This window comes from Aquarana catesbeiana, linkage group LG05 (genome assembly GCF_042186555.1).
Source record: "Aquarana catesbeiana isolate 2022-GZ linkage group LG05, ASM4218655v1, whole genome shotgun sequence".
In the NCBI taxonomy this organism is placed as follows: Eukaryota; Metazoa; Chordata; class Amphibia; order Anura; family Ranidae; genus Aquarana; species Aquarana catesbeiana.
In genome coordinates this window covers 88,417,642-88,436,985 of record NC_133328.1, presented here as the reverse complement: position 1 = coordinate 88,436,985, position 19,344 = coordinate 88,417,642, and the positions used below count along the sequence as shown (strand labels likewise).

General features: G+C 42.7%; 1 protein-coding gene across 3 annotated transcripts in view; it reads left to right on the top strand.

Annotated features, from left to right (window-relative positions):
- The window catches only part of RBM33 (RNA binding motif protein 33), a 264,644-nt gene extending 245,974 nt beyond the window's left edge, over positions 1–18,670 (top strand). For 2 of the 3 annotated variants that reach the window (XM_073629950.1, XM_073629948.1), the window contains 2 exons: positions 13,788–13,876; positions 17,345–18,668. In XM_073629950.1, coding sequence (XP_073486051.1) covers positions 13,788–13,876; positions 17,345–17,393 — 138 coding nt within the window. In that variant the 3' untranslated portion in view covers positions 17,394–18,668. Of the gene's footprint in view, positions 1–13,787; positions 13,877–17,344 lie in introns of all 3 variants that reach the window. The other variant, XM_073629949.1, reaches the window with a different exon arrangement.
- Positions 18,671–19,344: the final 674 nt, after the last annotated feature.

Below are 19,344 nucleotides of genomic sequence, written 5' to 3'. Positions count from 1 at the left end.
TCAGCCAGCTGTTGCAGCAATTGGTATCTGCCAGTCCGTAAAGGATCAGGTCAGGCATCCTGACAGGCCTAACCAGGAGGATGATCTGCCTGAAAATAAGACAGATATTCCTCGAGCGCTGTGTTTTGCTGTTGACGCCTAAAAAGGATTTAATACAGCAGGATTCTCGTTTGGCTCTCTTGTCTGTACATATGCGCAGACTTTTGTGGCTCAAGAACTGGTTAGCCGAGCTTCCTTGTAAAAAGTTATTTTCAGGTTTCCCCTTTCATGGGGAACGTTTATTTGGTGATCATTTGGACAAATATATCCAAAAGATTTCTGGGGGGGAAGAGTTCTCTACTCCCTGTAAGGAAAAGCACCAGGCTTCCCTCATTTGAAACCTCAGGGACTGCTTCCTCGGGTGTCTCAGCGCTAAGGCAGTCCTGCCGCCAACAGGGCGCTAGAGCCAGGGGCAAAGCCGCAAGGCCAGGACCAGAAAAAGCCCTGGGTCCAAAACTCTTCTAAACCCAGCACCAAGCCCTCCTTTTGAGGGCACACCCCCACTCTATCGGGTGGGGGGAAGGCTGCTGCACTTTGCAGACCTTTTGGAGAACAATGGTTCAGGACAAGTGAGTCACCTCAACTATATCCCGCGGTTACTAGCTAGAGTTGCGGGGGGTTCCCCCTCACATGTTTCTAAGATCCAGCGTTCCCCTCGGATCCTCCAAAAAGAAATGTATTGTTTCAGGCACTACATCATTTAGTGCATCAAGGAGTGATTGTACATGTTCCTCTATCCGATAGGGGTGCGGGGTTTTACTCGAACCTGTTTACGGTTCAGAAACCAAACGGGGAAACAAGGCCCATTTTGGATCTAAAATCCCTGAACCAGTATCTACTAATCCAGTCCTTTCAGGTGGTGTCTGTCCGCTCAGTAGTAGCCTCACTCCAGACGGGAGACTTTCTAGCCTCCATCAATATAAAGGACACGTATTTACACCTACCTATCTTTCAGCTTTACCAGAGTTTCCTGCGATTTGCAGTAGAGGAACATAATTTTCAGTTTGTGGTTCTACCCTTCGGGCTTGCCACAGCTCCCTGGGTGTTCACAAAGGTCCCAGCACCAGTACTTAGGGGCCCAAGGGATCTTGGTGCTCGGGTATCTGGACGACCTCCTGTTTAGAGATCACTCAATACTGGCTCTGGAACAGAGTATAACCTGCACAAGGCGGTATTTGGAAAGCTTAGGCTGGATCATAAATACTGAAAAGTCAGCCTTGAGACCAGCTCTAAGTATTTAGGTCTGATCCTAGATACGGTCCAAGCAAGGGTATTTTTGCCACCCGTAAGGATCTGTGCCCTGAAGGATCAGGTGTGTCAGATAAGGGGCACCAGACAACTCTTAATTCGGTTCTTTATGAGTCTTCTAGGAAGGCTGGTTGGAACAGGAGAGGACAAGCCCTGTATTATCCAATGTTCTTATCTCCTCGGCCACGCTTAAGCCTAAACTGGTGGTTTCAGGGTCTGAACCTGCAAAAGGGAAGATCCTTCCTCCCGGTAACTTGGAGAGTACTGACCACAGATGCCAGTCTCTCAGGCTGGGCAGCAACCCTAGAGGGGCTCGCAGCTCAGGAGAAATGGCCAAGGACAGAACAGATCCTGCCCATCAATGTCCTGGAGTTACGGGCAGTACGTCTGGCCCTACGGTCCTGGATGGTGGAACTTCAGGACTGCCTAATCATGGTTCAGTCTGACAATGCCACTGCAGGGGCCTATATAAACCACCAAGGCGGTACCAGGAGTCGTTCAGCTCTGAAGGAGGTTGACCACATACTAGCCCGGGCAGAGGGACATCTGCCAAATCGGCAGTCCATATCCTGGGAGTAGGGAACTGGAAGGCAGATTATCTCAGCCGCCAGCAGATCTGCCCGGGGGAATGTTCCCTACACCCAGAGGTGTTCCAGGAAATTTGCCAGCGTTGGGGATGGCCAGAGGTCGACTCATTGGCATCCAGGTTCATCAACAAGCTACAGCAGTTTGTGTCTTGAACAAGGGATCCTCTGGAAATTCCATGGAGCCAGTACTCCCTGGTTAATGCTTTCCCTCCGATCCCTCTCCTTCCACATTTGCTGCGCATGATTTGGAGACAGGGGGTTCCAGTCATTTTGGTGGCCTCAGCCTGGGCCAGAAGGCCCTGGTTCCCGGAGATTGTGAGACTGACACTAGACGGGCCATGGACTCTTCCACAGCGCCCCGATCTACTGTCGCAAGGTCCTATATTTCACCCTGATTTACAGTCTCTAAATTTGACGGCATGGCTATTGAAGCCATGGTGCTGAAGGATTGTGGCATCTCGGGACCAATGGTGTCTACCCTCGTGAATGCTAGAAAAGCTGTCACTAGGAAGAGATCTATCATAAGTTCTGGAAAACGTATATTGCTTGGTGTGAAGCCAGAAAATGTCATCCTCAGAAATACGTGATTGGGGGTATTCTCTTTTCTACAGTCAGCTGTGGAAATCAGATTGGCTTTTAGTACAATCAATGGTTATAGCCTCCCATTTGCTGGCCTGAACCTTTATGCAGGGGGCAACTCGTTTGCTTCCCCCCCATTAGGTCACCTATATGTCCTTGGGACTTGAACTTGGTGCTGTCTGTGTTACAGAAACAACTATTTGAGGTATCTATCAAGGTAATTCCATTACGCAAGCTAGCTTTCCTGATGGCCATCACCTCGGCTAGAAGGGTGTCGGAGTTGGCGGCCCTTTCATGCAGGGAACCATACTTGATCCTTCACCACAACAGGGTCATGTTACGACATGTTCCATCGTTTTTGCCAAAGGTGGTGTCAGCCTTTCATTTGAATCAGGACATTATTTTGCCTCCTTTTTTTTATCTCAGCCTCGTTTGGCGGAAGAGAGACAACATTCCTTGGACGTTGTCTGGGCAGTCAAAGTTTATTTGTTTTTTTTTTCCCCAAAAGGACCCAAAAAGGGGCAGGCAGCTTCCAAGGCTTTTCATTGTCAATTGGGTCCGTCAATTGGTCATTCAGGCCTATGGTCTGAAACGTAAAGCTCCTCTCTTTAGGGTGAGAGCTCAATCTACCAGGGGTGTAGGAACCTCCTGGGCTTTTCGCTTTGTAATGCCCCGTACACACGGTCGGATTTTCCGACGGAAAATGTGTGATAGGACCTTGTTGTCGGAAATTCCGACCGTGTGTAGGCTCCGTCACACATTTTCCATCGGAATTTCCGACACACAAAGTTTGAGAGCTTGCTATAAAATTTTCAGATAACAAAATCCGTTGTCGGAAATTCCAATCGTGTGTACACAAATCCGAACGACAAAGTGCCATGCATGCTCAGAATAAATTAAGAGACGAAAGCTATTGGCTACTGCCCCATTTATGCGTACGTCCTGTCCCGACGTACGTGTTTTACGTCACCACGTTCAGAATGATCGGATTTTCCAACAACTTTGTGTGACTGTGTGTATGCAAGACAAGTTTGAACCAACATCAGTCGGAAAAAAATCCATGGATTTTGTTGTCGGAATGTCCGATCAATGTCCGACCGTGTGTACAGGGCATAAGGCTGCTACCTGGTCTTCAGTGCATACGTTCACAAAATTTTATCAAGTGGATGTTTGAGCAGCCGATGATTCGGCTTTCGGCCGCAGTGTACTACGGGCTGCCATATAAGGTCTGATGGCTATTGTTTGGCAAGGTGTCTCCCTCCCCTCGAGGCTTTTACAGGTAGGTATGACGAAAAAAAAATCCTTTTTTTTTTTTGGCATCCAGGCTGTGAAGGGAGCAGAGGCGATCGTTTCCGCTGCTACCGACGGCTCTGGGAGGGGGGGGGGTGGGGGGGGGGGGGGGGGGGGGGCGGATTATATATAAATATCAGCTATCAGAATTTTTTTAATTCCTTATTTTTTCCAAAGAATGAATGTTTTAAACTAGAGGTGCACCGAATGGAAATTTTGGTGCCGAAACTGAAACCGAAAATGACAGTTTTTAAAAATATATATGTATGTTTTTATATATTGTATTATATTCAACTTTTTAATAGGAATTTAAATGAATATGAATTTGTCGGCCATTATCGGCACCTTTAGTGCAAGAAAAGCTCAAGAAAAAATGGATCCTTTTAAACTGTTTGTATGTCTTAACACTGGTCCATTGCGCTTCCCTTGTTGTGTTACAAATCTTGCTTGCTGCAAATGAAATGCATCAATAAGGCACCCGTTAAGTTTCTTATGCGGTTTTTAATTTGCATGACCTTTGAAAGACATGCCATAAGCACAGTAAAAATCGCATGCGTTTTCGGCACCTTTTTCTCTATCTGCAAAATGCAGACCATACCATTTTCGGCCTATATGTTTCGCCCACTGAAATTTCAGTGCATCTCTAATTTAAATGTGCCTTATAGGTATAATTGATGTACATATTTAAGTCTCATTAGAACACTGGGATCTAGGTAACTGCACAAAGTGTTCAAACCTCGGGGTACCTGTACAGGCAGTCCCCTAGTTACAAACATCTGTCTTACATATGACTTATACTTACAAACGGAGAGAGGCAACTGGAAGTGAAAGGAAATCTAACCCTAGGAAAGGAAATTCACTCCTGTAAGAGTTACCAGGGGAAAAAGGCGTCTCCACTGAAGCTTTATCATCAATCCTTGCTTCCACAACAACCCAAGATTTTCAAAATCCAGTTGTCACAAGGACAGAAAGTGAGATGAAATCTTCTGACCAGGAGCACAGAAAGCAAAACCAAGCATTACAGGGGTGTTAACCTATCCCTGCGCTATCCAAAAAATATTTTTTTTTGGGTGCAGTTACACCTAAAAAATGTACGTGTTCCAACTTACTTACATATTAAACTTAAGAAAAACCTACAGGACCAATCTTGTTTGTAACCGGGGATTGCCTGTATATCAAACTGGGTTGTTGGGAAGGATGACTGGTTAGTTTTGATAGTAGCGGTTGACATTACTTATAAAATTTTAGAGACCTGGCCAAAATGGGTTTTCCATACGTGGTATATCCCTTCAGTGGTGTATAGGGATTACCTATGCATACATTTGGAGAGAGTTTCATAAGATGAGACTCCAGCACCTATTCTTTAACTGTGACAATAAACACCAGTGTACATTCACCAATTGTGAGGCAAAAAAAAAAACAGTATCTTTGCGGAATCTGAGAGCAACAAGCCAGCCAGAGACATTGGGAGCTGTGGTATAAAAGGGAGAATTTTTTGGGTTCAGATGCCAAATAAGTTATAATTAAGTAACTCCAGTCTTGAAAGGTACATATGGAGAGATATACAGGAAAGTTCATTCTTCCAAGCAGGTTAAGATACATTGAACAATAATCCTTATTCCCCAGAAATCTATACATATCCACTCCTTAAAGCGGAATTAAAGTCTGCTATATTTTTTTCCTTTTTAAGGCCCTCTAGGTGGGTTATGCTATAATGTACTAGTATGCATAGCATATTAGTACATTATGGCAGATATACCTGTCATATGATGCTGTCCAGCGCAGTAGTGGGACCAATTTGGTGGGTCCCCGGTGAGTCCATCTTCGCCCAATCTTCCTTTCATGGTTCCGTGTCTTCGGCCACTTGATAGGCCTGGCCGCGATGATGCCACTCGTGCATATGCACACGGGAGTCACGTCACTGCGGCATGGATCGGGGACCATAAATGTGAACATGACGGCTGACAGGCAGAAGGATGCATTTATGGCAGAAGAGAACAATAGGGTCTCTTCTGTCATAAAAACCCTGCCTTTTAGCCATTTGATAAAAATACAAGTTTACTTCCACTTTAATGGCCCAGTAATCTATTTGTCATAAAGTTGGGACAGCAGATCTGAAATAACATTGTGCACCCTGAGATGGGTAGATGGCTGATTATATAAAATAGTTATCCAAGCTATAAACATTCATCCTAAATCAAATTTTCCTAAAACTTGGGTCATATAGGCCCGTTCTATGGAATCAAAGGCCTTATGAGCGTCTGTATTGATCAGTGTAATTGGCCTATCAAATTCGCAATACACGGGGTTTTTATTCAGTTTAGGAATTAATACAATCAGTGCCTCCCTCATCGAAGATGGAAGGAACCCCATTTTCAATATCGCATCGTAGAAAGATCATAGACATGGAATAAGCTTGTGTTTGTTTTGCCTACACCACTCTATATGATAACTATCTAGACCTGGTGTTTTGTTTTTAAAATGAGGAAAGGGTTTATCCTATTTCATCTTGTTCTTCGTTATACGTCGGCTGTTTGAAGTGGAATATTGTTGTTATGGCAGCAGATAGCTGCCATAAACCCGGTGTCATCTTCTTCAGCGGGCGGTCGGCTTTCAGTTAAAAGTGGTCTCAGCGGCAGATTCGCCGCAAGATCACTTTTATTGGTGGCGGGAGAGGGGGCCCACCACACACCGGCAGCGGCGGAGGCCATCGTATCCTTCTCCCTGTGTGGTATGGAACTGAGTGAGGTGAAGATGGCCACCACCCGGCTCCATACCATTGCAGGGCAGAAGAGACATCAAAAAGTCACTTCCGCCTATAGCTCTTAAAGGGACTTTTTTTTTTTATTGCTCTTAAAGGGACTTTTTTTTTTTTTTTTTTTGCATTTTAGTGTAAATCTGAGGTCTTTTTGACCCCCAGATCTCATATTTAAGTTTTCCTGTCATGCTTTTTTTTCTATTGCAAGGGATGTTTACATTCCTTGAATTAGGAGTAAAAGTGCCACAATTTTTATTTTTTTAAAGAACAGTGTAAAAAGCTCACGTGCAGAAGCGAACGCATACGTGAGCAGCGCCCGCATATGTAAACGGTGTTCAAACCACACGTGAGGTTTTACCGCGGTCATTAGAGCGAGAGCAATAATTCTAGCCCTAGACCTCCTCTGCAACACAAAACATGCAACCTGTAGAATTTTTTAAACATCGCCTATGGAAATTTTTAAGGGTAAAAGTTTGTAGCCATTCCACGAGCGGGCGCCATTTTGAAGCATGACATGTTGTTGATTTACTCGGCGTAACATCATCTTTCACAATATAAAAAAAATTGGGCTAACTTTACTGTTGTCTTATTTTTTGATGCAAAAAAGTGTATTTTTTTCCAAACAGAGTGCGCTTGTAAGACCGCTGCGTATATACGGTTTGACAAAAAGTATTGCAACAACCGCCATTTTATTCTTTTGTTTGGGGGTCCTAAGTAATTTTCTAGCAAAAAAAAATTGTTTTAAACCAGTAAATCTCAAAACGAGGCTCTGTCCTTAAGTGGTTAATAAAGGTACTTCCTGAACCTAAGGAATGTAAGTAGTATCAGTGTTGCAGGAATAGAAACCATGCTTAAAGTGGAAGTCCATGAAAAAACTAAAATCCCTGCTATAGCCACCACAACATAGCACTAACCTCTCTAGCCCGAAAAGAAAAAAAATCAGTGTACATCACTTTTCTACAGGTGACCCGATTTCCAGCGGCGGAAGCTCTGATCTCATGCTGAGCTGTCAGCCGCAGCTTCGCTGTGTGGGCCGGTGCAGAGGACATGTCTGTCAACGGAAGCCCCATAGTAACTCTATGGGTGACGGCACTTCCCATTCATTTTACAGCCATTGTTGGACGTGTACTCAGCAGAGCTTCCGCTGCTGGAGATCGGGTCAGATTGCCTGCAGAAAAGGTATGTATACTGATTTTTTTCTTTCCAGGGATAGAGAGGTTAGTGTTAGAATATTGGTGGCTATAGATGCAGGGATTTTAGTTTTTGCATGGACTTCTACTTTAAGTGCAAAGATGAGGGATAAATACCATAGTATAGATGCAGAGAAGAATAGTGTTGCAAACTGTTCCCTTTTCAGTTGTATCTGGTAAACTGCAGTCAATCATGCCTGCAACGAAGATATGAATTCGGTATCTATAAGAATATCCCTTTGTGGGATTAAAGTTCCTAGTATTGCCCAGTGCAATCACGAAGATTCACCTGGTAAAGTGTACCATTTATCATTCATATTTTCATATATTCATAATACAATCATATTTTCTTTGCAAGCACAGTTGACTGTGTTAGGGAGTCAAGTGAAACAGATTGTTACTTGATTGTTTCTCTCTACTTTGTTGCCAGTACTCTATCCAGAACAAACCCTTGTTCTGGGTTACTTTATGCATATCAACAGATATTTTATAGGGAAAGCACTTGCAAAAATAGGATTTTTGCACTCACTGTAAAATTCATTTATTTTGGAATCCATTGAGAGACACAGGTCTCCCCCCTCTGTTTACAAGCAAGCTTTTGGTACTGATTTGTTACAAAGCTCTGAGGCATTCTGTTAGTAGGATGGGTTATATCCTGGGCTGATCTACAAGTTTTTTGTTTGCCAGTGTCCAGTCCTCCTACAGATAGCAGTATAACCTCAAACTTTAAGACTTCCTTTGCTCCTCAATGGACTCCAAGAAAACAATTTTTTGCACTGGCTTTTCATCTAAAATATGTATTTATATGCATAAATTAACACAGAACTTGCACCAGGGTTTGTTCAGGGTGGATTCCTGACCATTGCTGTAGTATCACAGAAAGTATGAGACATTCTATTACTGTACTTGCTTTACACTATATGTATTCTGATTAGAATGTGTTTTTATGTTAAAACTCCTAAACTGTGAATGTTTGAAATGTATTCACTACCGCCTAGAGTCCTTTTGCCACAAGGACTACAGTATGGTCAATTCCCAGGCTGCTGTGTTCTCCTTGAAAACTCTTACCTAATTTTTGCACCCTACTCTGTGAGTATCCTACAGGAAGGAATTTTTCCCCCTGCTGTAGCAAATTGGATCCTGCTTTTCTGGGGAGTTTTTCGCCTTCCTCTGGATCAATTGTGTGTATAGGATCGGGTATATGGGATTGTATATTTTTTATTTTATCTTTATTTTTTATGGTTGAACTAGATGGCCTTGTGTCTTTTTTCAACCTGACTATGTAACCCTCACCGATAACAGTGGTGGAAACCAGGCACAAGGGAACTACGGCAAAAGCTCAGGTGAACATTCGCCCTGCCAAATTCTTGCAAAACAAAAACCACTCATACTGACGATGCTTCCCTTGCACCAGAGCAGAACTTTGTTTTAACAACTATTCTAGCTATTTCTCAGGCACAAAACATGTGGCTTACTTGACTAAGACACATTTCTCTGCAACTATCACAATTCCTCTGACAGTTAACAGCTTTAAAGTGGTAGTAAATAGACCTTCAAAAGAAAATCCCTGCAAGCCAATGGCATAATGTGCTAGTGTACCTTGCATACTAGCACATTATGAAATGGTTACCTTAAAAAGAAGTCCTCCAGCAGTGCACTGTCACCACCGACATGGCATCCATCTTCCCCCAGTCTTCCGTCCGGGTTTGCTGTCTCTGGTCCTTTAAATGGCTGAGCCGCGATGATGTCACTCATGCGCATCCAGTGTGAATATCTCCTAAACACCGCAAATTTAGGAGATATTCACTGTACCTACAGATAGGCATTATTATAGGCTTACCTGTAGGTATAAGTTCAAAAGTGGAGTTTACTACCGCTTCAATGAAGCCATTACTGGCCATGGCTCAAAAGTTCCAGGCTTCTGCTCAACTCCCACCATCTCTTGTTGTGATCTCTATATGCCTGCTCTAGTAGAGGTAGATAAAGGGGGGGGGGGACTCGCAAGTTGTGTGGGAGGAGGCCACATAATATTTTCACCCCTAGGACCCTAAACATGATGTTATGGCTTCACGCAATATAATTATTGTTGTTGATATTCTCCATTCTGCTGTGTACAAATGTTTTGGTATTGTCACACTTGATTTTCTTCTATCTCACTTTGGATACTAAGAGACCTGCTAAATCTAAAAAGACCTTCCCCATTCACAAACAAATAGAATGGGCAATCTATGACCATTGGGTCAAACCAGAAAAAGCCGAGAACCATTACTGAGCTCCATCCAATGGAAAAAATTTCACAAAAAACTGGTCTGTTCTGGTAGTTCACCCTTCAACTGCTTATTGTACCTATAGAAGATGTTCCTTCACTAAAGTTTTTTGCTCAAAGAAAGTTTGAGACACTCTCAATGTGTAACTCCACTTTTGTGGGGGGGGGGGGAATATAGCACATATCATTTACAAATGCTACAGAAGCTATTTTGTAACTTATTATTGTTAAAATTATTTTTCCTTTTCAATCTGTGGCTGCTCTAAATTTCTCTGCAATGTATTATAGCAACCTGGAGGCATTCTATAACACAGATGGTGTACAGAACACCCCAGAAATGTAATTTCCTTGTGTGAAGAACTTTACACTAAAATACAAGTCAGATTTTAGGCAGCCTCTACAACAAAAAAGTTATATTTGGTGAGATACTCCCTAAAAGTTAATACCTTCTAAAGGGATGCCTCGCACTATGCCCTTTGAAGAAGGGAGTCTCTTTGGTGAGGCACTTGAAAAACTCTTTAAATAAGTCACAGGAGGAAAGGTACTTCTTCCACAGTGGAGGGTTCCAAAACCCCCTTCTTCAGGGACTTATACCTCCTCAAAACACAGAACACCTCAACATACTCGCCAGGCTTTTACTGCTAAGCAACTTTCAGCCTTGTCCATTCTATTCCAAAAAGCATCTGGTTTTGCTTATCCTTGTAAAGACCTTTATTCAAGGTGTTCCTTAGATCAAACCACCCTTACAGCACTTTGTGCATCTTTGGGGCCTCAGTTTGCTTCTCTCTGCCCTGCAAAAACCACCCTTTTAACCGATCAGGGAGCTCCCTTGGTAGCTATTGCATCTGTCATAGTAAGGGCCTTTTCACAAGGGCCGTCCGATCAGGTCCGCCTGTCAGTTTTTCAGGCGTACCTGATCGGACCCTCCATTCACCCCTATGGAGCAGCGGATGTCAGCGCTGACATCCGCCGCGATCCGATCCTGTCCGCAAAATCCAGATGGATGGTGGTCCTATCTTCCCTCCATCTGGTTGATCGGATGAAAACGGACAGGTGGTCCATTTTCACCCAATCTCCCCATAGAGGAGAGCGGAAATGTGTCCGTCTCCGCTCTGCACAGTGAGCGGAGAGGGACCTGTCATCCGCCTGCTTAGCAGGGGATCAGGGGAACGATCCCCCACTGAGCAAGTGGAATCCGCCAAATGGAGGTGCCCGTGTGAAAGGGGCCTTAGCAAATCTGGAAGGGACCATTCCTCATTCTTCACAAGGACAAAGTTGTCTTGTGCCTAGGACCCTCCTTTCTTCCTAAGGTACTGTCAGCATCCAGCTCAATGAAGACTTAGGGCCCTTTCACACTGTTCCATTGGAAAAACACATTTGTGTTTGCCATGTTTTTGAAACGTTTTTGCCCTGTTTTTTTTGGACTCCTGATTCCAATCGTGCACCTGTGAAACTTGGGCATGTGACTCGCCAAACACACCAAAAATGAACAGCAGGTTGATGCGTTTTTTTTTCTTTCTAGAAATCAATGGGAGATAAGTTTTTGGTGCACTGTTGAAAAGCACACCAAAGATGCAGTGTGCAGGTCTTTCTATAGGATTTAATGGAATACATTTTTCATGCATTTTTCTACACTTTTTTTACTCCAAAAATGGATCATTGTGAAAGGACCTATGTCGTTCCTGTACTGTGCACAGTGAATATAAAAAGTCTACACACCCCTGTTAAAATGACAGGTTTCTGTGATGTAAAAAAAATGAGGCAAGTATAAATCATTTCAGAACTTTTTCCACCTTTTTAATGTGACCTATAAACTGCACAGCTCAGTTTAACAACAAACTGAAATCTTTTGGGGGAGGGAAGTAAAAATAATAAAATAAAATGGCTGCATGAGTCTATCAGCATGGCACATCTTGACTTGGCAAAATTTGCCCACTCTTCTTTGCAAAAACACTCCAAATCTGTCAGATTGCGAGGGCATCTCCTGTGCACAGCCCTCTTCAGATCACTCCACAAATTTTCAATCGGATTCAGGTCTGGGTTCTGACTGGGCCATTCCAAAACTTGAATCTTCTTCTGGTGAAGCCTTTCCTTTCTCGGTTTGGATGTATGCTTTGGGTCGTCATCCTGAAAGATGAAGTTCCTCTTCATGTTCAGCTTTCTAGCAGAAGCCTGAAGGTTTTGTGCCAATATTGATACTGGTATTTGGAACTGTTCATAATTCCCTCTACCTTGACTAAGGCCCCTGTTCCACCACCATGCTTCACTGTGGGTATGGTGTTCTTTTGGTGATGTGCAGTGTTTTTGCATCAAACATATCTTTTGTAATTATGGCCAAAAAATTCAACATTGGTTTCCTCAGACCATAACACATTTTCCCACATGCTCTTAGGAGACTTCAGATGTGTTTTTGCAAACTTTAGCCTGGCTAGGATGGTTTTTCGTCGTAAGAAAAGCTTTTCGTCTTGCCAGTCTACCCCATAGCCCAGACATATGAAGAATACGGGGGAGATTGTTTTCACATGTACCACACAGCCAGTACTTGCCAGATTTTCCTGCAGCTCCTTTAGTGTTGCTGTAGGCCTCCTGGCAGCCTCCCTGACAAATTTTCTTATCTTTTCATAAATTTTGAAGGGACGTCCAGTTCTTGGTAATGTCACTGTTGTCCCATATTTTCTCCACTTGATGATGACTGTCTTCACTGTGTTCCATGATATATCTAATGCCTTGGAAATTATTTTGTACCCATCTCCTGACTGATACCTTTTAACAATGAGATCCCTCTGATGCTTTGGAACTCTGCGGACCATGGCCTTTGCTGTATAGTCAGGAAAGACCTACTATAACAGCTGAACTTTATTTGGGGTTAATCAAAGGCACTTTAAATGATGGCAGGTGTGTACTGACTCCTGTTTAACATGAGTTTGAATGTGATTGCTTAATTTTGAACACAGCTACATCCCCAGTTATAAGAGGGTGTGCACAGTTATGCATTATTTTATTTTTTTATTTTTACTCCCCCCCCCCCCCCCCCCCCCCCTTAAAATATTTCAGTTTGTTGTTCAAGTGAGTAGTACAGTTTGTAGGTCACATTAAAGGTGGGAAAAGTTCTGAAATTATTTATCTTTGTGTCATTTTTAACAGGGGTGTGTAGACTTCTTATATCCACTGTAGATTAAAAGTGAATTCCAGGTAAATAGCTGAGCATTCTGAAGCACATATAGGGGAACAGTGTTACTTTCCAAAGGATTTTATAGTCTTGAGAGCACATCCAGATTCCTGACCCCCACCACAGCAATAGCAAAAGTATGCTTGAAAACTCACCCCCAGCTTGACTGAATGAACAGTGAAAAAAAAGCAGCACACCAATGACGTTATTTCTCTGTAGCAGAGCCTAATTCTGAGTGCTGCTGCATAGGGGATTAGAAGATGCCAATATCAAAATACATTTGGGTAATTACTTTGTTTGCTTTTATTAACTTTTAATGAACATATTACTACATTCATTGGTACTTTCATCTCTGCCTAATGTTCATCTTTTAAAAATATCTTGGCTCAGTCTTTAATAGTGTAAATTTCTGCAGGTTTTTGTATAGTAACATCTGAATCATGCTGTGTATCCTCTGATGACTGAATTCTGTTGATGGGTCCATGCTATCATTTTAAATTTGTGTTCATAGAACACTAGTTTATTAATGTAGGTGAATAATTCTGAAGTTGCGAGTGTATAGAAAATTATTAGCATTCATTGAACATTAACTGGATGTATAATATTTTTTTTTTCTATTTGTCTACATCTGTCTTATTAATCTATCCTATTGTTTTTGCAGGATCTTAAGATGTTCCCTCTTCAGAGAAAAGCTGTCGCAACTTTTGAGAGTCCGCACCATGCTTTGCAGTTCCAGCAGAAGTACCACAGGTAGGTGGTGGTTGGTGGAGGGTTGGAGGTTGTCAGATATGCATATAATTTAATACCTCTCGAAGCACTGTAGCTGATTAAAAACATTATTTTGCTGTTTCCCTGAAAGCAATACATTACATTTTAAAAAAAAGAATCAAAGTTTTTCACACATGTAGGAATGCTTACTTTGCAAACCAGTTATGATCAGGCTTATGCAAGAATCTGGACATTCATAGATAAGCCCAATGACTAAACTCTCACATAAGCTTGACAAGTTAAAGTGGTTGTAAAAAAAAAAAATAACCAGTGGTTTTGCACAGAGCAGCCCTGATTCTCCTCTTCCTGGGGTCCCCCGCTGGCGCTTTGGGCTCCTCTTCTCTGTGCGCCAGCATAGGAAGCCACTTCCTATGGTGTCACACATGTAGGTTCAATCCCGAGCCACGATGTGTGTCTGTTGACACACACAGTGCAGCTCAGTCCCGCTCCATATTCCCTTGTCACTGGTTTTGATTGACAGCAGAAGGAGCCAATGGCTCCTGCTGCTCTCACTGAGTCCAGTGAGGAGGGAGAGAGAGTGAGCAACGCTGGATCAAGGTCATGCTCAGGTAAGTATTTAGGGTGTTTTTTACCTTAATGCAGAAGATAAGGTTAAAAAAACCTGAAGCCTTTACTACAACGTTGGTGTAATTTCAAAAGTAATTTTCATTATTTAAATTCTGCAGCTTTCATCAAAATACTGGGTGATCCATGAAAGTTCTTGTTCAGGTACTTCCTTTTATACTGTTACAACACTTTGTACCTTTGTCCCAGTTGGGCTCCTGCATCATCATTCTGTCACATGCGCAACACAACTGTTGTCAGTCAGGAAGCTCACCCTAAGAAATGCCATATGATGATTTCTGGTTGCATCTATGTAAAAAGGAAGTGGCTGCAGTAGTTTCATAGCATTGAAATGCTACAAAGGATTGAAAAAAGACAAAAATAGGGATTTTGATAAACAATTTTTGGGGTTTTTAAGATAAACTTAATGTTGCACAGTTGTGCTGCGTACACACGACCGGACTTTCCGGCAGAAAAGGTCAGACGTAATCATTCCGTCAGACATTCCGATCGTGTGGGGGGTTCATCGCACGTCTAAAATTCTGACGGACCTAGAAATAGAACATGTTTCAAATCTTTCAGAGGGAATCAGTTCCTATCGGGAAAACTGCTCTTCTGTATGCTATTTCGATGGACCAAAAAGGACGCAAGGGCAGCTATTGGCTACTGGCTCTATTGAACTTCCTTTTTCTAGTTCCGTCATACGTCATCACGTTCTAAATGATCGGACTTTGGTGTGACCGTGTGTAGGCAAGTCCGTTTCACCGTCTGAGTCTATTCAGACAGAAAGTCCGGTCGTGTGTACGCGGCATTAGGGTTTAAATCTATTTTAAGTTCTAATGCTGCAAGCTTTACATCCTTGTTACATGACAGAACAAAGAAAAACCACAGAAGATCGAACTTGGATAATACTTCTCTTATCAATGCTTATAGGATATAGGATTTTTTGTTTCACAGTAACTGTCCTTTAAGAGAAGTGTAAGCGATAACAGGGCTCTGTTTTATACTGCTTTGGTTATTTAGATGCTGTAAGACTCCAGCATATGAGTCTATGTATTTCATAAGATGACAAATGTTAGACCTTGGGGGGCCTCTTGGCCCTGACTTATTGCTTTGGGTTATCCCCAACCAAGCTTGAAAGTGGAACTTTATTGGGAAAAAAAGGTTGTTAACATTAGGTGTTTTTTTGTTGCAGAAGAAACTATTTATTTATTTTTCTGCAGTAAGGCTTCTTTCACATAAGAAGTCCAATCGGGTCCACCTGTCAATTCTTTAGGCGGACTCGATCGGACCCTCCATTCTCCTCTATGGGCAGTTAGATAGAAACAGACTTGTGTCTGTTTCCACCCAGCTACCTCCAGTCAAGCAAAAACAAACAGAACGGCATCTGTTCCCCTCTGTCTAGCCAGATCGGATCAGGGGGCAGTCAAGTGTAAACAGGTGTAAATAGAGCAGAGCGGGGTATGCCTGTGTCTGTTCTGCATAAACGGAGTGGACACGGATCTGTCATCCAGCCGCTTCACTCAGCTCAGCAGGGGATCAAAAGATAGATCACCTGATGAGAAAAAAATGGATTTGGCCCGTGTAAAAGGGCCCTAAAAACGGAACCTTCCTGCTAGAGGGTCTCTAAAGAAGTGCATCTCGGTGTACGATCTCAGCATGCCTTAACTAACTCATATGCGTGCATGGGAATTGCGTCACCCAAGGAAGGCCAAACAGGTTGACTGAAGATGCCAAAACATTTACAGATATATAGAATAAGACCCCTTTCACACTGGGGCATTTTTCAGGTGCTTTAGCGTTAAAAAAAACGCCTGAAAGAAGCCTCATCTGCAATTCCAATGTGAAAGCCTGAGCCCTTTCACACGGCCAGCCCCCGAAAAACGCTGGTAAAGGGCCGCTTAAGACCCCTTTCACACTGGGGCGTTTTTCGGGCGCTCGCAGTGTAAAAGGGCTCAGGCCATTGGCGCACCCAGCCCGGTGGCAAAAACACAAAAGTGCTGCAAAGAAGCTGCTTGCAGGACTTTTTTTGACGCCCTGCCAGCGCAGCGCCCCAGTGTGAAAGCACTCGGGCTTTCACATTGAGATTGCAGATAAGGCTTCTTTCAGGCGCTTTACAGGCGCTTTTTTTAACGCTAAAGCACCTGAAAAATGCCCCAGTGTGAAAGGGGTCTAAGTCCATCTAATGCAGAACAAAAGTACAAAATGATGGTCACGGAGGCATTTGAGCCTAGTAACAGACATTTCTTTGTATTATTCACTCTCTGCATCAAAAACTCTATTTTTATCAAGATGCTAATGAATAAACATCACAGCCAGGCAGGGCTCATCAAGTTAAACCAATTGTAAAGGTAATTTTTTACAAAGTTGTTTCAAAAATAACAAACATGTCTAAACTTACCTGCTCTGTGCAATGGAATTGCACAGAGCGACCGCAAACCACCTCTTCTCGGTCCCCTGCCAGCGTTCCTAGAGCATTCGTGCGTGCTCACCGCCGAGCCCCACGGTCGGTGTTCAATGGCTTGACTCCCTCGTCACTGGCTTTGATTGACAGCACTAGGAGCCAACGGCTGCCGGTGCCCCAGCAAAGTCAGTGAGACCTGGAAATGAAAGGAGAGAAGAGCTGTAGATGTGCACAATGCAGGATCCAATGAGGGCTCAGGTAAGTAAAAAGGGGGTGGGTGGGTTGGGGGGGTGCTGATGCCTAAACATTTTTTACCTTAATGCAAGGAGTGCGTTAAGGTAAAAAATGTTTAGGTTTTAGAACCACTTTAATTGTGAAAATACTGAAACTATTTCTGTGACCTGCTTTGCTGTGTAATTGAACTGATATATGGATTAATGCAAAAGGTTATACCCTAACAATGTGTTCTTACAATATTTTAGGCACATGATAGACTTGTCGCACATCAATGTATCACTGATTGCAGAATGATTTCAGCCACGTTCACGGAACATAACCGGACACTTGGCTGCGAAAGACGCTTAATGGACTCCGCAGTGTCTCACTGTGTACTTCGGATATCTTGATTCAGGACATCATCTGAACAGGACAGACCTGTTTGTTTCTATACTATTCTGTGTTCTTTCTGAACTGTGATCCTTGCATGTAGGTCTGTGTGAAAAGGCACTTTTCAGATGTGAATGAAAAAAAGACTTGGTTGGGAAGAGGGGAGAACACAGTCTTTATTTGTAGAATAGAGATACATGTTAATGGTTGCTCTTATCTTCATTGCATGGTATCCACATTTTTGTTCATTTCACTCCATCTGGTGTGTCACATTTTGATACATGCTTTTTGCCCCCGGTTGTATTTAGAAATTTGTAAACATCACCGTTAAAGTGTATCCGTGCAATATTTTGGCTAAACATTCAGCCACTTCTGACTTGTCTTCAAAGTAAAATAAAGACCTAATCCTCCCCAATGTAAATGGAGCCATATCACTATTATTCTACAGCTTCACTTGTAAGGTGAAACCTGGCATTGCAGCCCATTCCTTTAGATATGAGCCTGCTGAACAGATACTTTACTGATGTTTGTATCAGTGCTAAACAGGAAGATGCTGGATTTGGTGAGAGCGCTCCATGTTCTTCACCTGAAACATCTAGCATCATTTTACTTTTTTGCAGTTAAAACATTCTTATAAATACACTAACAGACATCCAAGTGTGTTTCCCCAAAAAATATTTTGGATTCAGTTGTTTAGTGTACATTTATAGTGATTACTTGCAGAGGACAGGTTATTTATTTTTTTTTTTTTACATAATGAGAATTATGTGCGATAACCTCTATCACTTAGAGATCAGCTTTCAGCAGCTGAATGTAGTGTAAAATTTTGTGATTGGTTGTTCTGGATTACTACATATGGCTCTTAACATTTAATAATGTGACATTGGGTAGAATATAAGATAGAAATTTGTTTCTTCTGGGCATACTGTTTTTAATGCTGTTATGGCATTCTTAAAGGACAAGTGCACAGAATCACATTTCTAGATTGGAGGTTAATGGATTAAAATAAATACCTCTGACCTCCAGGCTTCTGCTCCTGACACCAGTGTACCCCTACTCACTGTATTGTGCAAAACCAATTTATGGCAAACTTCCCATAGTCATCTGTAGAAGGGATGATGTTCAGGCGAGTTCTAATCCTAACCTGAACCCACCTGAGCGATCCTGCCAGAAGGCTGTCATTGTAGTGAGCCAAACATAAGCTGTCAAGGTATTCCTCTCCCCGCAGCCACATGTATACATGGGGCGTGTATATGTAGGGCTGTGGGGCAAGGAAAGTCTCAGCTGCTTCTGATTGGTTCAGTGCAGTGATAGCTTCCTGGGAGGATCACTTAGATGGATTTGGAATTGGATTAGAAAATGTCAGAGCTAATTCCTATTTTGTAGACCAGCAATTAATTCTGGGCTTGGGCAGCACAGTGGGCATGGGTAGCAAAGTTGGTGCCAGGAGCAGATGCTTTGAAGATGCAGATCTTTGGGCCGAGAGCTGAAGGTAAAATGTAGTAACACCATCAAACACACTGTCTGGAGTTCTATTGTTCATACGCTTGTCCTTTAAAGAAGGCAAAGTGTAATTGTCCTGCTATCTGCTGCTTATTTTCTATAAGGTGGCGCCTTTCAGTGACTTACATTATGGAGCTTTTTTCACACCCCAGAAGGGCAGGTGATGTCTGTGACTTTCAGGGAATTCAGTTAGAAAGGTTGCTAGGGAATATTACATAATGGTAGTACCCATTTCATTCTGTAAGTATTTATGGTAGAACCTTCTCTAACACACTCTAGTCTTAGCTAGTTTCATATAATGGCTTAGACTTCACACATTCCTCAGCTGTTTTTCCTCTGGAAGTAAAGGAGGCATTAATGGTAACTCGCTATA